General features: G+C 44.6%; 1 protein-coding gene across 1 annotated transcript in view; it reads right to left on the bottom strand.

The window, feature by feature from the left end:
- The window catches only part of LOC120045315 (cell surface glycoprotein 1-like), a 66,828-nt gene that overhangs the window by 6,970 nt on the left and 38,870 nt on the right, over positions 1 to 20,988 (bottom strand). Inside the window, exon 3 of the mRNA XM_038990196.1 lies at positions 12,459 to 13,325. Within this exon, the coding sequence (XP_038846124.1) occupies positions 12,459 to 13,325 (867 nt within the window). The remainder of the gene's footprint in view (positions 1 to 12,458; positions 13,326 to 20,988) is intronic.

Raw genomic sequence — 20,988 nt, 5'->3', positions numbered from 1 at the left:
TTTACTATAGCCAAGCTACCACTACTGTTTACTATAGCCAAGCTACCACTACTGTTTACTAAGCCAAGTACTACCACTACTGTTTACTAGAGCCAAGCTACCCACTACTGTTTACTATAGCCAAGCTACCACTACTGTTTACTATAGCCAAGCTACCACTACTGTTTACTATAGCCAAGCTACCACTACTGTTTACTATAGCCAAGCTACCACTACTGTTTACTATAGCCAAGCTACCACACTACTGTTTACTATAGCCAAGCTACCACTACTGTTTACTAGAGCCAAGCTACCACTACTGTTTACTAGAGCCAAGCTACCACTACTGTTTACTATAGCCAAGCTACCACTACTGTTTACTATAGCCAAGCTACCACTACTGTTTACTAGAGCCAAGCTACCACTACTGTTTACTAGAGCCAAGCTACCACACTACTGTTTATTATAGCCAAGCTACCACTACTGTTTACTATAGCCAAGCTACCACTACTGTACTATAGCCAAGCTACACACTGTTTACTATAGCCAAGCTACCACTACTGTTTACTATAGCCAAGCTACCACTACGTTTACTATAGCACAGCTACCACTATGTTTACTATAGCCAAGCTACCACTACGTTTACTATAGCCAAGCTACCACTACGTTTACTATAGCCAAGCTACCACTACGTTTACTATAGCCAAGCTACCCTACCGTTTACTATAGCCAAGCTACCACTACCCGTTTACTATAGCCAAGCTACACTACCGTTTACTATAGCCAAGCTACCACTACGTTTACTATAGCCAATTGCTACCACTACTGTTTACTATAGCCAAGCTACCACTACTGTTTACTATAGCCAAGCTACCACTACTGTTTACTATAGCCAGCTACCACTACGTTTACTATAGCCAAGCTACCACTATTTGTTTTTACTAGAGCCAAGCTACCACTACTGTTTACTAGTAGCAAGCTACCACTACTGTTTACTATAGCCAAGCTACCACTACTGTTTACTATAGCCAAGCTACCACTACTGTTTACTATAGCCAAGCTACCACACTACTGTTTACTATAGCCAAGCTACCACTACTGTTTACTATAGCCAAGCTACCACTACTGTTTACTATAGCCAAGCTACCACTACTGTTTACTATAGCCAAGCTACCACTACTGTTTACTATAGCCAAGCTACCACTACCGTTTACTATAGCCAGAACAACCCAGTCCCAGAGCCTAAAAAACTACTTCTCATTTAGAAAACAAACTACGTGGCATCGATATGAGTCAGAAACATTTATTCTACTGTCAAAAAAAATGGACTACAAAGTATAAATAGGACAAGTTTGGTCCTAAAGTCAGTCTTGTCTTGTGGTCGTGACTCCGTCACAACGTAAATTAATGTTTATTTGAATCCTGCGTACATGTCCACAGCTGGCAGCACACAGGTAGTCATCAATTCGGAGAGCAGCTGCAGGTCACCTGATCGTAATGCCTGTGGTCAATTTAGGTTGACTTTGGATATCCCTCTGGGGCTAGTTAGGGACCATCTGTAAATTACACAATCTACACATTTCAAGGACTTACAAACCTCAAAGCCTTGACCTGTCGTTTGCCTGCCCCTGTTGTTGTAATTAACATTGTTACTTTAACACAGTCTGCACTTGGGTCTTACCTGAAACGGAGAGTACACCGTAGGCAGAATACCTGATCACTGTGACTGACCCAAAAAATAAGGAAAGCTTTGACTATATACAGACTCAGTGAGCATAGCCTTGCTATTGAGAAAGGCCGCCGTAGGCAGACCTGGCTCTCAAGAGAAGACAGGCTATGTGCACACTGCCCACAAAATGAGGTGGAAACTGAGCTGCACTTCCTAACCTCCTGGCAAATATATGACCATATTAGAGACACATATTTCCCTCAGATTATAACAGATCCATAAAGAATTTGAAAACAAACCCAATTTTGATAAACTCTCATATCTACTGGGTGAAATACCACAGTGTGACATCACAGCAGACAAGATTTGTGACCTGTTGCCACAAGAAAAGGGCAACCAGTGAAGAACAAACAGCATTGTAAATACAACCCATATTTATGTTTATTTATTTTCCCTTTTGTACTTTCACTATTTGCACATCATTACAACACTGTATATATAAACATATGTAAGCATATGCTTCCCATGCCAATAAAGCCATTTGAATTGAGAGAGAGAGCATAAGAAAATAAAAACATGCCCTCACTCATGTCTTTTCCTCCCTTTAATTTACTCTCTCTCTCTCTCTCTCCCTCTCTCCCTCTCCCTCTCTCCCTGTCCCTCTCCCTCTCTCTCTCTCTCTCTCTTTCTCTCTCCCTCCGTCCTTCTCTCTCTCTCCGTTGCTCCCTCCCTCCTTCTCTTTCTCTCTCTCGCTCTCCCTCCCTGCATTGGGTGAGGTCAGAGCCGGCAGAATGTAATTAGCTGTGGTAGTTAGCGTTGTTACCTACGAGGCCATCTGCTACGTCGGCACCACACAGAGAAAGCTTGAACAGGAGTAAGATAACTCATCCATCACACGATAGGAGCCTCACGGACAAAACGAACAGCAGAGAGAAAATAACTTGTAGCAGCAGGAGTGACCAAACACAGACAGAAAGAACAGCAGTCAGTCAACTCACCCGACAGAAAGAACAGCAGTCAGTCAACTCACCCGACACAGACAGAAACAACAGCAGTCAGTCAACTCACCCGACACAGACAGAAACAACAGCAGTCAGTCAACTCACCCGACACAGACAGAAACAACAGCAGTCAGTCAACTCACCCGACACAGAGTAGTCATGTAGAATCCCTTCAGAGAGGTTATCGTTCAACTCCGTTACTTCCTCACAGAACTGAGCTGAAGATGCAAGAGCTCGTCTCTCCTCTTTAACGTGTTGCTGTACTCTAGATACCACAAATACTACGCTGCTCACACACAAGTGTTTCTTTTGAAGCCTGTTGTTTTTGTTCCAGCCTGCCTGCTCTGGCCTGTGAGCCAATGACTTCAGATTGCCTATGCTGACACTCAGACACACACACACACACACACACACACACACACACACACACACACACACACACACACACACACACACACACACACACACACACACACACACACACACACACACACACACACACACACTTCACACACACACACACTGAGCTGAGCGCAGCCTCAAATTCTACACACCGCCACTCCACAAACACAGACACAAAGTTCCAGCTCCACGAGCCACTAGAGTCAGAGCGGGGTTGACAGCAAGGACAGCCTCCAGGGACAGAGTGAAACACACACACATTACGTCCAAGCGCTATGTATACACACTACATACACACACCAACACACACATATAGTATGTACGCACACACATGCACATACACACTCAAGAACAGTGGTGTAAAGTACTTCAGTAAAATACTTTACAGTACTACTTAAGTCGTTTTTTGGCAGTATCTGTACTTTACTATTTATATTTTTGCCAACGTTTACTTTTACTTCACTACATTCCTAAAGAAAATATTGTACTTTTTACTCTGTACATTTTCCCCGACACCCAAAAGTACTCATTACATTTTGAATGCTTAGCAGGACAGGATAATTGTCCAATTCACACACTTATCAAGAGAACATCCCTGGTCATCCCTACTGCCTCTGATCTGGCTGAAGAAAGACAATTGTGCCGTCTGGTTTGCTTAGTATAAGGAATTGTATACGATTTATACTTTTACTTTCACTTTTGATACTTAAGTATATTTTAAAACCAAATATTTTTAGTCAAGTCGTATTTTACTGGGTGACTTTCACTTTTAAATAATTTTGAGTCATTTTCTATTAAAGGTATCTTTACTTTTACCGAAGTATGACAATTGGGTTGTTTTTTCACCACTGCCCGAGAACACACACTCAAGCATGTGACAAGCCCTCTAGACACACACAACTGTCAGTAGTTATTTATACAACATGGAATCTGCTAGCAGGCGTTTGTATTGTATCCTCCTCTCAACCCCCCCCCCCCCCCCCCCCCCCCTCTCTATGGCCGGAGTGATAGGACAACTGTTATGACTGACAGGCAGCAAGTGTCTGCCCTGGCATGTGGGATGGCTTCAGGAATTTACACCAGAGACAGAGAGAGAGAGAAAGAGAGAGAGAGAGAGAGAGAGAGAGAGAGAGAGAGAGAGAGAGAGAGAGAGAGAGAGAGAGAGAGAGAGAGAGAGAGAGAGAGAGAGAGAGAGAGAGAGAGAGAGAGAGAGAGAGAGAGAGAGAGAGAGAGAGAGAGAGAGAGAGAGACCGCATTTGAAATGTCTCTATGCGTTTGAAACTTTTGTTTGGGTGTAATGTTTACAGTTTATTTTTTATTGTTTATTTCACTTTTATTATCTATTTATCTATTTCACTTGCTTTGGCAATGTTAACATTTGTTTCCCATGCTAATAAAGACCATTGAATTGACTTGAATTGAGTAGACTTGGGAGAGAGAGAGAGAGAGAGAGAGAGAGACAGAGAGAGAGACAGACAGAGAGACAGAGAGAAGAGGAATATCAAATGATTTAGATCCATGGAGAGAGAAAAATACACAGACAGAATCACAGAGATGGAGGTGACAGATTCAAGAACTATTAGAAGGAAAGACTTGAAAGGTTTTCCGCAGGCTAATGTCAATGTTACCAGAGCTGTTCAAATCACTAATGTAAACATCTCCATATGGCCTTAGCATCCACAGGAGCATCAAAGAAGCCCAGACACTTGATTTTTGGTATTTTTTGCATTCTGTACCTCAAAAACATCCTTATGTCACTTTATTATGCTGAAGAGTTGATTCTTTCCACGAAGATAACTGGACATTTTCCAGCACTCAACAAGTCATCTGGTGAATTATAAATTATCCAGCAAGCCGTGTTGTTAATTTTCATGTTGTTATGGTTACAGTACATAGACAGATAGTAGGACACAATACCTAGAAAATCCCTACTAATACAGGATTACAGTGAGGCTCTTTTTTTTTTAATCCCATTTTTTTATACTGGATTTTGTTCTTCAACCATCTGGAAGACAGACAGACAGAGATTTAGCACCAGCCAGCCTCAGAATGCAGTGTACACTACTACACTGTGACAGACTAATTAACAGAGTGATTACTAATATGTAACATGCAACACTTCGCAATAAGGAGCCTTATTGCCATAAATGACAATAGTTGTTAATTATCTGAAGGGATAACGTTGAACGGTAACCATGGATCACCATGAGTTACATCTGCCACTATTACACCTTACCAGAGGTGTGGACTCGAGTCACATGACTTGGACTCGAGTCACATGACTTGGACTCGAGTCACATGACTTGGACTCGAGTCACATGACTTGGACTCGAGTCACATGACTTGGACTCGAGTCACATGACTTGGACTCGAGTCACATGACTTGGTCCCACCTCTGCACCTGAGTTGTTGACTATTAAAAATCTGTTGAACGTTTTGTCAAAATGTAGATTTCTGCCTAAATAGACATACCCAAGGGTCATTATTTTTCATGAGATGGCAATAAACAGTAACTAGTAATGGTGCTTAGTTCTAGAAAGGTCTGTAGCTCACGTTTCGGCCAAAATAAATTGTCATACATTTCTGAGGTGTTGTAATGATGTGCGCTGAGAGTCGGGGAGCAATTTCAGGGAGTGAATAATTTAATCAATAAATTAAAACATAATACAAAACAAGAAACATGAACAACGCACAGACATGAAACAGAAACAATAACACCTGGGGCAGGAAGAAAAGGGAGTGACATATATAGGGAAGGAACCAAAGGGAGTGACATATATAGGGAAGGAACCAAAGGGAGTGACATACATAGGAAAGGAACCAAAGGGACTGACATATATAGGGAAGGAACCAAAGGGAGTGACATATATAGGGCAGGAACCAAAGGGAGTGACATATATAGGGCAGGAACCAAAGGGAGTGATATATATAGGGAAGGAACCAAAGGGAGTGACATATATAGGGAAGGAACCAAAGGGAGTGACATATATAGGGCAGGAACCAAAGGGAGTGACATATATGGGGAAGGAACCAAAGGGAGTGACATATATAGGGCAGGAACCAAAGGGAGTGACATATATAGGGAAGGTAATCAAGGAGATGATGGAGTCTAGGTGATGTCATAATGCGCTGATGCGCGTAACGATGGTGACAGGTGTGCGCCATAACGTGCAGCCTGGTGACCTAGAGGCCGGAGAGGGAGCACACGTGACAGGTGTACTCCCTTTATAGGACAAATACAATGAAAATAATTTAAAAAATCAGAATATGATTTTATCCTAAAGAATTTCTAAATACAGTAATAACTATTGATAAAAAAAACTTACTACAACATTTCACCTTTCTTATAACTGTAAAATACATAGGATCACGTTTAGCGGCAGTACAATTTTTGGACCGCATTTCATATAACTGATGGCAAAGCATTTTCTGCCAAGTCTCCTCTGAGGGTCTGAGACTCGTTACAGCTTTACACACAAGGTGATTTTGGTCACGTGGTCATGTCGCAATTCTATGAGATTATTTAGTATTTTTTTACGTCTAAATCCATTAAAAATATCCCAGCGAGATGAAATACTGGATCCTCGAGACCAGGTATCCCCCACGGGTATGCGTAATGCCGTCGAGGGTACGCCAAATAACAATGCTATTCACATTTACAATATATGTATATATATTTTCTCTACTATTTCAAACAGTCCATTTAGTAAGGCCCGCGTCCATAGAGACACATACCAGCTCTACTGGTTGTGTCGACGACACAAGTTGTTCTGATTCCATGAGCACATCCAATGCTAGCATCAGTAATTCTACATTTGTTGTTAGCCCAGCTAGCATCAGTAATTCTACATTTGTTGTTAGCCCAGCTAGCATCAGTAATTCTACATTTGTTGTTAGCCCAGCTAGCATCAGTAATTCTACATTTGTTGTTAGCCCAGCTAGCATCAGTAATTCTACATTTGTTGTTAGCCCAGCTGGCATCAGTAATTCTACATTTGTTGTTAGCCCAGCTAGCATCAGTAATTCTACATTTGTTGTTAGCCCAGCTAGCATCAGTAATTATACATTTGTTGTTAGCCTAGCTAGCATCAGTAATTATACATGTGTTGTTAGCCCAGCTAGCATCAGTAATTCTACATTTGTTGTTAGCCCAGCTAGCATCAGTAATTCTACATGTGTTGTTAGCCCAGCTAGCATCAGTAATTCTACATGTGTTGTTAGCCCAGCTAGCATCAGTAATTCTACATGTGTTGTTAGCCCAGCTAGCATCAGTAATTCTACATGTGTTGTTAGCCCAGCTAGCATCAGTAATTCTACATTTGTTGTTAGCCCAGCTAGCATCAGTAATTCTACATTTGTTGTTAGCCCAGCTGCATCAGTAATTCTACATTTGTTGTTAGCCCAGCTAGCATCAGTAATTCTACATTTGTTGTTAGCCTAGCTAGCATCAGTAATTCTACATGTGTTGTTAGCCCAGCTAGCATCAGTAATTCTACATTTGTTGTTAGCCAAGCTAGCATCAGTAATTCTACATGTGTTGTTAGCCCAGCTAGCATCAGTAATTCTACATGTGTTGTTAGCCCAGCTAGCATCAGTAATTCTACATTTGTTTTTAGCCCAGCTAGCATCAGTAATTCTACATTTGTTGTTAGCCTAGCTAGCATGGACACTGACAGTTGTGAATCTGATGCAGCAGAAGAGCTACTGCCCCTTTACCCGGGAAGCACCGAACAGAAAGGGAGGATGGACCATCAAAGAGACGCAAATATGATGAAAACTACATTGATTTGGGGTTCACTTATATTGGGTGTACAAATTAGCTTTGTAAGACAGGGTCCTGAAAAGGGGACGTTACTATTTTTGCTGAGTATATATCTTTGCTTCAGGGCCTGAGCTACAGGCAGTTAGATTTGGGTCCTGAGCTACAGGCAGTTAGATTTGGGTCCTGAGCTACAGGCAGTTAGATTTGGGTCCTGAGCTACAGGCAGTTAGAATTGGGTCCTGAGCTACAGGCAGTTAGATTTGGGTCCTGAGCTACAGGCAGTTAGATTTGGGTCCTGAGCTACAGGCAGTTAGATTTGGGTCCTGAGCTACATGCAGTTAGATTTGGGTCCTGAGCTACAGGCAATTAGATTTGGGTCCTGAGCTACAGGCAGTTAGATTTGGGTCCTGAGCTACAGGCAATTAGATTTGGGTCCTGAGCTACAGGCAGTTAGATTTGGGTCCTGAGCTACAGGCAATTAGATTTGGGTCCTGAGCTACAGGCAGTTAGATTTGGATCCTGAGCTACAGGCAGTTAGATTTGGGTCCTGAGCTACAGGCAGTTAGATTTGGGTCCTGAGCTACAGGCAGTTAGATTTGGGTCCTGAGCTACAGGCAGTTAGATTTGGGTCCTGAGCTACAGGCAGTTAGATTTGGGTCCTGAGCTACAGGCAGTTAGATTTGGGTCCTGAGCTACAGGCAGTTAGATTTGGGTCCTGAGCTACAGGCAGTTAGATTTGGGTCCTGAGCTACAGGCAGTTAGATTTGGGTCCTGAGCTACAGGCAGTTAGATTTGGGTCCTGAGCTACAGGCAGTTAGATTTGGGTCCTGAGCTACAGGCAGTTAGATTTGGGTCCTGAGCTACAGGCAGTTAGATTTGGGTCCTGAGCCGCAGGCAGTTAGATTTGGGTCCTGAGCTACAGGCAGTTAGATTTGGGTCCTGAGCTACAGGCAGTTAGATTTGGGTCCTGAGCTACTGAGCTACAGGCAGTTAGATTTGGCTCCTGAGCTACAGGCAGTAAGATTTGGCTCCTGAGCTACAGGCAGTAAGATTTGGGTCCTGAGCTACAGGCAGTAAGATTTGGGTCCTGAGCTACAGGCAGTAAGATTTGGGTCCTGAGCTACAGGCAGTAAGATTTGGGTATGTCATTTTAGGAGAAAATTGGAAAAAAAGGGCCAATCCTTATTAAGACTGAGACTCTCTCCAATACAACCCAACATTGCAGAGTTATGAGCATCCTTTCAAGCACACCCTTCTCATTAACCTGTGGTGAATTATTCACCATTTTCGATGAACAAATAAGGTTTTATATGTAATATGGTTAAATACAGAGCAAAATTATTGAATATTAGGATATTATTATTTGTGCCCTGGTCCTAAAAGAGCTCTTTGTCACTTCCCACGAGCCGGGTTGTGACAAAAACTCACACTCATTCTTATATTTAATAAATGTATTGTATAGTGTGTGTGTGGCAGGCTTACAATGATGGCAAAAAACAACATTTGAGAGTGCGCTGACCCTGGTGCTAGAGGGGGTACGCAGCTGAAGGTTGAATGTTTGAAGAGGTACGGGACTATAAAGAGTTTGGGAACCACTACACTAGACTAATCCCGTTTAATATGTCGTCTCCCAGGCTGGGCTCAGAAGCAGAGGAAATCGATTCTTTGTCTGGAACTCAGTCTAGTTAAGATGGCGCCGGAGAACAAGACTGACGTCTTACTTATTCCCAACCAATTGTGTTTTTTTTTTGTTTCTTTTTATTGTTTGTAACTTATGTTTTAGCTTATTTTGTACATAATGTTGCTGCTACCATCTCGAAAATAACTTCTGGACATCAGAACTACGATTACTCACCACCATCTGACAGAATACTTTTTTTCCTTTAACGAGTCAGACGAGTCCGACGTGAATGATATACTGCTCTCCCGGAACAGGCCCAGATCCACGTAATTTGCGTGAAGAGAAGGCGGAGAAAAAAAGGGGCCAGAGGGCTTGCTGCCTTCGGAGAATTCGAAGGCGATTGAATAAACCCCCACTTTCTCCCATTCTGCTAGCAAACGTGCAATCTTTGGAGAATAAAATAGATGACCTACACGGAATATTAAACTACCAACGGGACATTCAAAACTGTAATATCTTATGCTTCATGGAGTCGTGGCTGAACGATGACATTATCATACGCTGTACCGGCAGGATAGAACTGCGGCGTCTGGAAAGACAAGGGACGGCGGACTACGTGCATGATATCTAAGGAAGTCTCAAGGTTTTTCTCACCTGAGGTAGAGTATCTCATGATAAGCTATAAACCACACTATTTACCTAGAGAGTTTTCATCTGTATTCTTCGTAGCTGTCTACATACTGCCACAGACTGATGCTAAGACCGCACTGAATGAGGTGTATTCCGCCATAAGCAACAAGAAAACGCTCACCCAGAGGCGGTGCTCCTAGTAGCCGGGGACTTCAATGCAGGGAAACTTAAATCCATCTTACTACATTTCTATCAGCACGTTAAATGTACAACCAGAGGGGGAAAACTCTGGACTACCTTTACTCAGCCCTTTGCACTCCACCCTGCCCTTTCCCACCTGGACAAAAGGAACGCCTATGTGAGAATGCTATTCATTGACTACAGCTCAGCGTTCAACACCATTGTGCCCTCAAAGCTCATCACTAAGCTAAGGACCCTGGGAGTAAACACCTCCCTTGGCAACTGGATCCTGGACTTCCTGACAGGCCGCCCCCAGGTGGTAAGGGTAGATAACAACACATCCGCCACGATGATCCTCAACACTGGAGCTCCACAGGGGTGTGTGCTCAGTCCCCTCCTGTACTCCCTGTTCACTCATGACTGCATGGCCAGGCATGACTCCAACACCAGCATTAAGTTTGCTGATGCCACAATAGTGGTAGGCCGGATCACTGACAACGACGAGACAGCCTGTAAGGACGAGGTCAGAGACCTGGCCATGTGGTGCCAGGACAACAACCTCTCCCTCAGCATGATCAAGAGGCTTCTAAACAGCTTCTACCCCCAAGCCATAAGACTCCTGAACATCTAATCAAATGGCAACCCAGACTATTTGCATTCCCCCCCTTTTACACCACTGCTACTCTCTGCTGTTATCATCTATGCATAGTCACTTTAAAAATATATACCTTTATTTAACTAGGCAAGTCAGTTAAGAACAAATTCTTATTTTCAATGACAGCCTAGGAACAATGGGTTAACTGCCTTGGTCAGGGGCAGGGACAGATTTTTACCTTGTCAACTCCGGGATTTGATCTAGCAACCTTGCGGTTCCTAGTCCAATGCTCTAACCACAAGGCTACCTGCCGCCCGAATTTTAATAATGTCACATCTGCTCCTGCTCCACCCCCTAGTGGACATCCGGTGTCTCTTTGACCTGCAGCCATTCCCCCAGTTCTCTCCCTCTCCCTCTTCTTCTCTCTTTGTGTGTGATTGTGTGGTTGGAGACAGGTGTGCTGGAGTCAGAGCAGTTCCCCACCAGCTGCAACCCGTTCCATAATCAAGACCTCTACAAATACTCAGTCCTGCCACTTCCACTCTGCCAGATCGTAGTCTCCGTTCAGTCAGTCATGCTGCTATCTATTTGTTGTTATTTAAGATCCTGTATCCTGCTGTGCCTATTTCCTTGCCTGACGCTGTTTCTCCTCTCACTGCAGTTTTGCTGCTCTGACTCTCGTTCCTGTCTCCTGTTCCACATCTCACCACCCTGCTACCCTGTTCTGGATTCAACTCACCATCACTCCCTTGGATGCCCCTTCGGATCTGTTTACCCTGTCCCAAACCAGCTCACTCCAACCTCAGCCTCCACATCTGGATTCCTACAACTCATCATCACTCCCTTGGATTCCCCTCCGGACCTGTTATACCCTGTCCCAAACCAGCTCACTCCAACCTCAGCCTCCACATCTGGTTTCCTACAACTCATCCGAGCTTCCCTGGATCTGCACTTCCTCTCTCCCTGTGTTACAATAAATATCTTGGTTCATTCATCCCTGTTTCCTGGTCGGAGTCTGCTCTTGGGTTCCCCTGTGCTGCTACGCTTAACAAATAACTCTACCTACATGTACATATTACCTCAACTAACCGGTGCCCCCGAACATTGACTCTGTACCGGTACTCCCCTGTATATAGTCTTGCTATTGTTATTTTACTGCTGCTCTTTAATTACTCTGACTTTTATTTCTTATTCTTATTCATTTATTTTTATTTTTATGTGAACTGCATTGTTGGTTAAGGGCTTTTAAGTAAGCATTTCACTGTAAGATCTACACCTGTTGTATTCGGTGCATGTGACTAATAACATTTTATTTGTTTCGATTTTTGATAGGCCAGGAAATGTGACACATCACTCTCTATGCAAATGTGGGGTGTGAAACCTGACACTTCAAGTCATCTCTGCTGACAGACTGGTAACAGAGAGCAAACAGATGGGCCTTTCTGACATTATAAGGCACGGGTCTCTGCAACATTCACAGAGCACTCTGTACACAAAAATATCAGTCGGAACCAGTACAGAACCGCTCAATGTCCTCTAAACAGGGGACTTAACATCTAAGAGGGTTACATTGTATAAATAATAATTTAATAATGTCAGTCATAGGACTGTGAACTTACCTGCTGCCCTGTCTTAGGGTAGTTGTCTGTCCTGGGGTCTCTTTTTCCTGGGCTGGCTGCTCCTCTGCCTGTTCCTCTTTCTGTCTTACTGGGGTAGTTTCCTCTGCCTGACCCAGTGAGGTAGGGGTTTCTGCCTGGTCCAATAGGGTAGGGGTCTCTGCCTGACCGGGTGAGGTAGGGGTCTCTGCCTGACCCAGTAGGGTAGGGGTTTCTGCCTGGTCCAATGGGGTAGGGGTCTCTGCCTGACACAGTGAGGTAGGGGTCTCTGCTTGACCCAGTAGGGTAGGGGTCTCTGCCTGACCCAGTGGTGTAGGGGTCTCTGCCGGAACCAGTAGATTAGGGGTCTCTGCCGGACCCAGTAGGGTATGGGTCTCTGCCTGACCCAGTGAGTTAGGGGTCTCTGCCTGACCCAGTAGGGTAGGGGTCTCTGCCTGACCCAGTGGTGTAGGGGTCTCTGCCGGACCCAGTAGGGTAGGGGTCTCTGCCGGACCCAGTGGTGTAGGGGTCTCTGCCGGACCAAGTGGTGTAGGGGTCTCTGCCTGACCCAGTAGGGTAGGGGTCTCTGCCGGACCCAGTGGTGTAGGGGTCTCTGCCGGACCCAGTAGGGTAGGGGTCTCTGCCGGACCCAGTAGGGTAGGGGTCTCTGCCGGACCCAGTAGGGTAGGGGTCTCTGCCGGACCCAGTGGTGTAGGGGTCTCTGCCGGACCAAGTGGTGTAGGGGTCTCTGCCGGACCCAGTGGTGTAGGGGTCTCTGCCGGACCCAGTGGTGTAGGGGTCTCTGCCGGACCCAGTGGTGTAGGGGTCTCTTTAGAGGGGGTTTGGAACTCTGCCACAGGAGACACCAGAGGCTCCAAAGGCTGGTAGCTTCTGTAGAGAGGCAGAGGGTTGGGAATGAGAGAGAGGTACATTGAAGTCGTTAGCAAAGACGTATACACAGAGTGAGGCAACAAATGTTCTGTCCGCTAGTGTGTGTATGTGTATTTGTGTGTGTGTGTATTTGTGTGTGTGTGTGTGTGTGTGTATTTGTGTGTGTGTATTTGTGTGTGTGTGTATTTGTGTGTGTATTTGTGTGTCTGTGTGTGTATTTGTGTGTGTATTTGTGTGTGTGTGTGTGTGTGTGTGTGTGTGTGTGTGTGTGTGTGTGTGTGTGTGTGTGTGTGTGTGTGTGTGTATTTGTGTTTGTGTGTTGTTGTTTTTCCCCCTTTTCCCCCAGTTTCACAGCAACAGCTGTGTTCCACCGAGGGGGGGGGGGGAGGGGGAGAATAGCTTCATTCTCTTCTCAAAGGACAGGGCTGATGTCACTGCCGATGTCATCTCGTTAGATATAAAAGTACTACAGTTCTCTCCATTGACCTCTGTTATAAAAGTCTACCACAGAGGATGCGTCCAAAATGGCATCCCTATTCGAGGAGTGCACTGCCTCTGACCAGGGCCCGTTAGGAATAGGGTGCCATTGGATCCACATCCAGAGTCAGACAACACCCAGACAGTCATGCTATGTTGTTTACTTCCTCATTCATATTCAAAAAAGTGTCCCAAATGGCACCATATTCCTATATAGTGCACTACTTTGACCAGAGTCCTATGGGTCCATATTCCCTATCTAGTGCACTACTTTTGACCAGAGTCCTATGGGTCCTGGTCTACCTAGTGCACTACTTTTGACCAGAGTCCTATGGGTCCTGGTCTACCTAGTGCACTACTTTTGACCAGAGTCCTATGGGTCCATAATTCCTATCTAGTGCACAACATTTAACCAATATCTGTTGAAAGTAGTGCACTACATAGGGAATAGGGTGCCATTCCAGACCCTACAAAGTTATGCTCTGGGTTCACTTGTCATTCCTATTCACACTGCTCCTTTGGTAATGACATCCATAACAGCGTGTCAACCTGGCTGAATTAGTTTTCATTTATTCATAAAAATCACTGGCAGAGGCCATGAATATCACAAGAATGTTTATAAAAAAGGGAAATTAACATCACAGTCGTTGATTTACAGAGTAATACTGTCACAACTAATGTCCATATTACTGTTCTCTGTCACAACTAATGTACATATTACTGTTCTCTGTCACAACTAATGTACATATTACTGTTCTCTGTCACAACTAATGTACATATTACTGTTCTCTGTCACAACTAATGTACATATTACTGTTCTCTGTCACAACTAATGTCCATATTACTGTTCTCTGTCACAACTAATGTACATATTACTGTTCTCTGTCACAACTAATGTACATATTACTATTCTCTGTCACAACTAATGTCCATATTACTGTTCTCTGTCACAACTAATGTACATATTACTATTCTCTGTCACAACTAATGTACATATTACTGTTCTCTGTCACAACTAATGTACATATTACTATTCTCTGTCACAACTAATGTACATATTACTATTCTCTGTCATAACTAATGTACATATTACTATTCTCTGTCACAACTAATGTACATATTACTGTTCTCTGTCACAACTAATGTCCATATTACTGTTCTCTGTCACAACTAATGTCCATATTACTGTTCTCTGTCACAACTAATGTACATATTACTATTCTCTGTCACAACTAATGTACATATTACTATTCTCTGTCACAACTAATGTACATATTACTGTTCTCTGTCACAACTAATGTACATATTACTGTTCTCTGTCACAACTAATGTACATATTACTATTCTCTGTCACAACTAATGTACATATTACTGTTCTCTGTCACAACTAATGTACATATTACTGTTCTCTGTCACAACTAATGTACATATTACTATTCTCTGTCACAACTAATGTACATATTACTGTTCTCTGTCACAACTAATGTACATATTACTGTTCTCTGTCACAACTAATGTACATATTACTATTCTCTGTCACAACTAATGTACATATTACTGTTCTCTGTCACAACTAATGTACATATTACTATTCTCTGTCACAACTAATGTACATATTACTATTCTCTGTCACAACTAATGTACATATTACTGTTCTCTGTCACAACTAATGTACATATTACTGTTCTCTGTCACAACTAATGTACATATTACTATTCTCTGTCACAACTAATGTACATATTACTGTTCTCTGTCACAACTAATGTACATATTACTGTTCTCTGTCACAACTAATGTACATATTACTATTCTCTGTCACAACTAATGTACATATTACTGTTCTCTGTCACAACTAATGTACATATTACTATTCTCTGTCACAACTAATGTACATATTACTGTTCTCTGTCACAACTAATGTACATATTACTGTTCTCTGTCACAACTAATGTACATATTACTGTTCTCTGTCACAACTAATGTACATATTACTATTCTCTGTCACAACTAATGTCCATATTACTGTTCTCTGTCACAACTAATGTCCATATTACTGTTCTCTGTCACAACTAATGTACATATTACTGTTCTCTGTCACAACTAATGTACATATTACTATTCTCTGTCACAACTAATGTACATATTACTGTTCTCTGTCACAACTAATGTACATATTACTGTTCTCTGTCACAACTAATGTACATATTACTATTCTCTGTCACAACTAATGTACATATTACTGTTCTCTGTCACAACTAATGTACATATTACTGTTCTCTGTCACAACTAATGTACATATTACTATTCTCTGTCACAGCTAATGTACATATTACTGTTCTCTGTCACAACTAATGTACATAGTACTGTTCTCTGTCATAACTAATGTACATATTACTTTTCTCTGTCACAACTAATGTACATATTACTGTTCTCTGTCACAACTAATGTACATATTACTGTTCTCTGTCACAACTAATGTACATATTACTGTTCTCTGTCACAACTAATGTACATATTACTATTCTCTGTCATAACTAATGTACATATTACTATTCTCTGTCACAACTAATGTACATATTACTGTTCTCTGTCACAACTAATGTACATATTACTGTTCTCTGCCACAACTAATGTACATATTACTGTTCTCTGTCACAACTAATGTACATATTACTATTCTCTGTCACAACTAATGTACATATTACTGTTCTCTGTCACAACTAATGTACATATTACTATTCTCTGTCACAACTAATGTACATATTACTATTCTCTGTCACAACTAATGTACATATTACTATTCTCTGTCACAACTAATGTACATAGTACTGTTCTCTGTCACAACTAATGTACATAGTACTGTTCTCTGTCACAACTAATGTACATATTACTGTTCTCTGTCACAACTAATGTACATATTACTGTTCTCTGTCACAACTAATGTACATATTACTGTTCTCTGTCACAACCAGGGTCTGTAGTGACACCTCTAGCACTGTGATGCAGTGCCTTAGACCACTGAACCAGGGTCTGTAGTGACACCTCTAGCACTGTGATGCAGTGCCTTAGACCACTGAACCAGGGTCTGTAGTGACACCTCCAGCACTGTGATGCAGTGCCTTAGACCGCTGAACCAGGGTCTGTAGTGACACCTCCAGCACTGAGATGCAGTGCCTTAGACCACTGAACCAGGGTCTGTAGTGACACCTCCAGCACTGTGATGCAGTGCCTTAGACCGCTGAACCAGGGTCTGTAGTGACACCTCCAGCACTGAGATGCAGTGCCTTAGACCACTGAACCAGGGTCTGTAGTGACACCTCCAGCACTGTGATGCAGTGCCTTAGACCGCTGAACCAGGGTCTGTAGTGACACCTCCAGCACTGAGATGCAGTGCCTTAGACCGCTGCGCCACTCGGGAGCTCCTCTCATCATAGTTACAAATACATAGCGTAGGTGGGGTTTCTGTAGTATGTAATGCAACTGAATGATCATTGCAATACAGTATGCGAGATGTTTTACCATCACCTGTGTCCCAGTAGCATATCGTAAAAGACACAAGCTTGTTTTTGTATTTCAAAATACGGCTAAAAAAATAACATAAAAAAATGGCGGCTAACAACAGAGATTGTGTGATGTATCACTAGTTTGGTCATAACACATTAACAGGCTTGGTCTTGTCCTTTTTGATTCCATAACCAGGAAACCACATTTCTAAATAAACCATTCATTCTATAGAGGGCATAAAAGAGAGTTATGGGCCGTTATATCTCCCTGACGACGCGGTATCTCCCTGACGATGCGGTATCTCCCTGACGGCGCGGTATCTCCCTGACAGCGTGGTATCACCCCTTAACGCCGAGGTATCCCCCTGACAGCGCGATATCCCCCTGACGGCGTGGTATCTCCCCCTAACGCAGCGGTATCTCCCTACCGGCGTGGTATCTCCCCCTAACAGTGTGGTATCTCCCTGACAGCATGGTATCTCCCCCTAACGGCACGGTATCTCCCTGACAGCATGGTATCTCCACCTAACGGTGCAGTATCTCGCTAACGGTGTGGTATCTCCTCCTAATGGCACGGTATCTCCCTGATGGCGTGGTATCTCCCTGACGGCGTGGTATCTCCTCCTAATGGCACGGTATCTCCCTGATGGCGTGATATCTCCCTGACGGCGTGGTATCTCCTCCTAATGGCACGGTATCTCCCTGATGGCGTGATATCTCCCTGATGGCGTGGTATCTCCCTGATGGCTTGGTATCTCCCTGACGGTGTGATATCTCCCTGACGGCGTGATATCTCCCTGACGGTGTGATATCTCCCTGATGGCGTGGTATCTCCCTGATGGCGTGGTATCTCCCTGACGGTGTGATATCTCCCTGACGGCGTGGTATCTCCCTGACGGGGTGGTATCTCCCTGACGGGCCGGTATCTCCCGAACGGGGCGGTATCTCCCTGACGGCGTGATATCTCCCTGACGGTGTGATATCTCCCTGATGGCGTGGTATCTCCCTGATGGCGTGGTATCTCCCTGATGGCGTGGTATCTCCCTGATGGCGTGGTATCTCCCTGATGGCGTGGTATCTCCCTGACGGTGTGATATCTCCCTGACGGCGCGGTATCTCCCTGACGGGGCGGTATCTCCCTGACGGCGTGGTATCTCCCTGACGGGCCGGTATCTCCCGAACGGGGCGGTATCTCCCTGACGGCGTGATATCTCCCTGACGGTGTGATATCTCCCTGATGGCGTGGTATCTCCCTGATGGCGTGGTATCTCCCTGACGGTGTGATATCTCCCTGACGGCGCGGTATCTCCCTGACGGGGCGGTATCTCCCGAACGGGGCGGTATCTCCCTGACGGCGTGATATCTCCCTGACGGTGTGATATCTCCCTGACGGTGTGATATCTCCCTGATGGCATGGTATCTCCCTGATGGCATGGTATCTCCCAACAACAGTGCAGTATCTCCCTGACGGCGCGGTATCTCCCTAACGGCGTGATATCTCCCTGACGGTGTGTTGTAACAACAGAAAACAATGCAATAAACACAAACACTCACTAGTCAACACTAGTACACACACACACACACACACACACACACAAACACACACACACACACACACACACACACACACACACACACACACACACAGTCTGTGTACAGTGCGGAGTGCAATACCTGGGATCTGTAGTTTTCTCAGAGGACTCCGCTGTGTTCTGTTGGTGGGACTGTGAGAGGGAGGCTGCATGGGATCTGAGAGCAGCCAACCAGTCTACCTCTGGTTCTGCCTGTTCTGTGGCAGGACCGGTAACTGACATCTCTGTCTGTTCTGTAGTTGGACCAGTGACTGATATTTCAGTCTGTTCTGTGGCAGGACCAGTCTGTTCTGTGGCAGGACCAGTCTGTTCTGTGGCTGGACCAGTCTGTTCTGTGGCAGGACCAGTCTGTTCTGTGGCTGGACCAGTTTGTTCTGTGGCAGGACCAGTCTGTTCTGTGGCAGGACCAGTCTGTTCTGTGGCAGGACCAGTCTGTTCTGTGGCAGGACCAGTCTGTTCTGTGGCAGGACCAGTTTGTTCTGTGGCTGGACCAGTTTGTTCTGTGGCAGGACCAGTCTGTTCTGTGGCTGGACCAGTTTGTTCTGTGGCAGGACCAGTCTGTTCTGTGGCAGGACCAGTCTGTTCTGTGGCAGGACCAGTCTGTTCTGTGGCTGGACCAGTTTGTTCTGTGGCAGGACCAGTCTGTTCTGTGGCTGGACCAGTTTGTTCTGTGGCAGGACCAGTCTGTTCTGTGGCAGGACCAGTCTGTTCTGTGGCAGGACCAGTTTGTTCTGTGGCAGGACCAGGTTGTTCTGTGGCAGGACCAGTCTGTTCTGTGGCAGGACCAGTCTGTTCTGTGGCAGGACCAGGTTGTTCTGTGGCTGGACCAGTTTGTTCTGTGGCAGGACCAGGTTGTTCTGTGGCAGGACCAGTCTGTTCTGTGGCAGGACCAGGTTGTTCTGTGGCAGGACCAGGTTGTTCTGTGGCAGGACCAGTCTGTTCTGTGGCAGGACCAGTCTGTTCTGTGGCAGGACCAGTTTGTTCTGTGGTCTCCTGTGGAACTGCATCACCATCTGTTAAGAGCCTCTGTTTTTCCTCCTTCTTCTTCTCCTGCTTTAGTTTCCTCTCTTCCATCCTTTTTGCTAATGCTTTCATCCTCTTCTCTCTCTTCCTGTTCAAGGCCTCAATATCCTCAGCCGCGGCCTCTCTCTCTGAGTCAGCTAGTTGTACTACTGTGGGGCTTTCTGTGGTTGTTGTTGATATTGTTGTGCTGGAGGCCTTCTGGACCACATGGGGATCAGGATCGACATTGAGACCAGGACTTTCTCGAGTTCCACGAACGTTTCTGTTTTTTACCGCGTCATAAGCTGAACATGGTTCAACTGTCTTGTATTCTGCATCCTGTACTGAGGCTTTGACCTGAACAGGGTGAGTGTCAGCCACTATGACAGTAGTGTCGGTGACCTGGTCTGGGGTCAGTTTGACAGGGACAGTCACTTTGGTCTGGTGGTCTGAGGCAGGGTTAGGTTTTGCCCACATGTCTGGATTATGTGATATGACCTCCTCCTTGTGAACCCCATGCCCCTCGGTGCTGACTCTTCCCTGTGAAGATGATGATGACGATGAGGCAGGAGATTCCAGCGGTGTGGTTCCATCTCGGTGTGAATCCGTTCCAACAGGGGCTGCAGTGTTCTCCGTTTTGCTGCGTTGATCTTGACGAGTCGGTGTTATAACACCGGTCCTTTGACTCTTATCCTCAACGTTCTCCTCATCCTTCACCGACAGACCTTTTGACTTGAGCTCTGAACGGTCTGAACCGGACCGGATATCCACTACTCCTGGCCCAGTGTTTTGGTTTCCATCTGTAATCTTTTCACGACCATCAGGGACTTTTACTACAGTCCCTGTGTTGCTGTCTCTCTCCGTATCCCCACTAGCCCAGTCTAAAAAGAAACGATTGTGACTATGAGAAGGCATATTGACTCCTTCACGACTAAGTTCGAAGCTATGAAGAGGTATACTGACTCCATAGTTCCTTACAGTAGAAGTAATATTCCCCACTCCCTCCATTGTGTCTGGACCTCTCTCTCCATCGATGACATCATAGTTGCAGTCACCTGACTTGCCGTTCTCTTCCTGACCGCCCAGGGT

The sequence above is a fragment of the Salvelinus namaycush genome, chromosome 4 (genome assembly GCF_016432855.1).
Source record: "Salvelinus namaycush isolate Seneca chromosome 4, SaNama_1.0, whole genome shotgun sequence".
Classification (NCBI taxonomy): domain Eukaryota; kingdom Metazoa; phylum Chordata; class Actinopteri; order Salmoniformes; family Salmonidae; genus Salvelinus; species Salvelinus namaycush.
The sequence above is the reverse complement of the archived record's forward strand: the minus strand, read 5'-3'. Positions and strand labels throughout refer to the sequence as shown.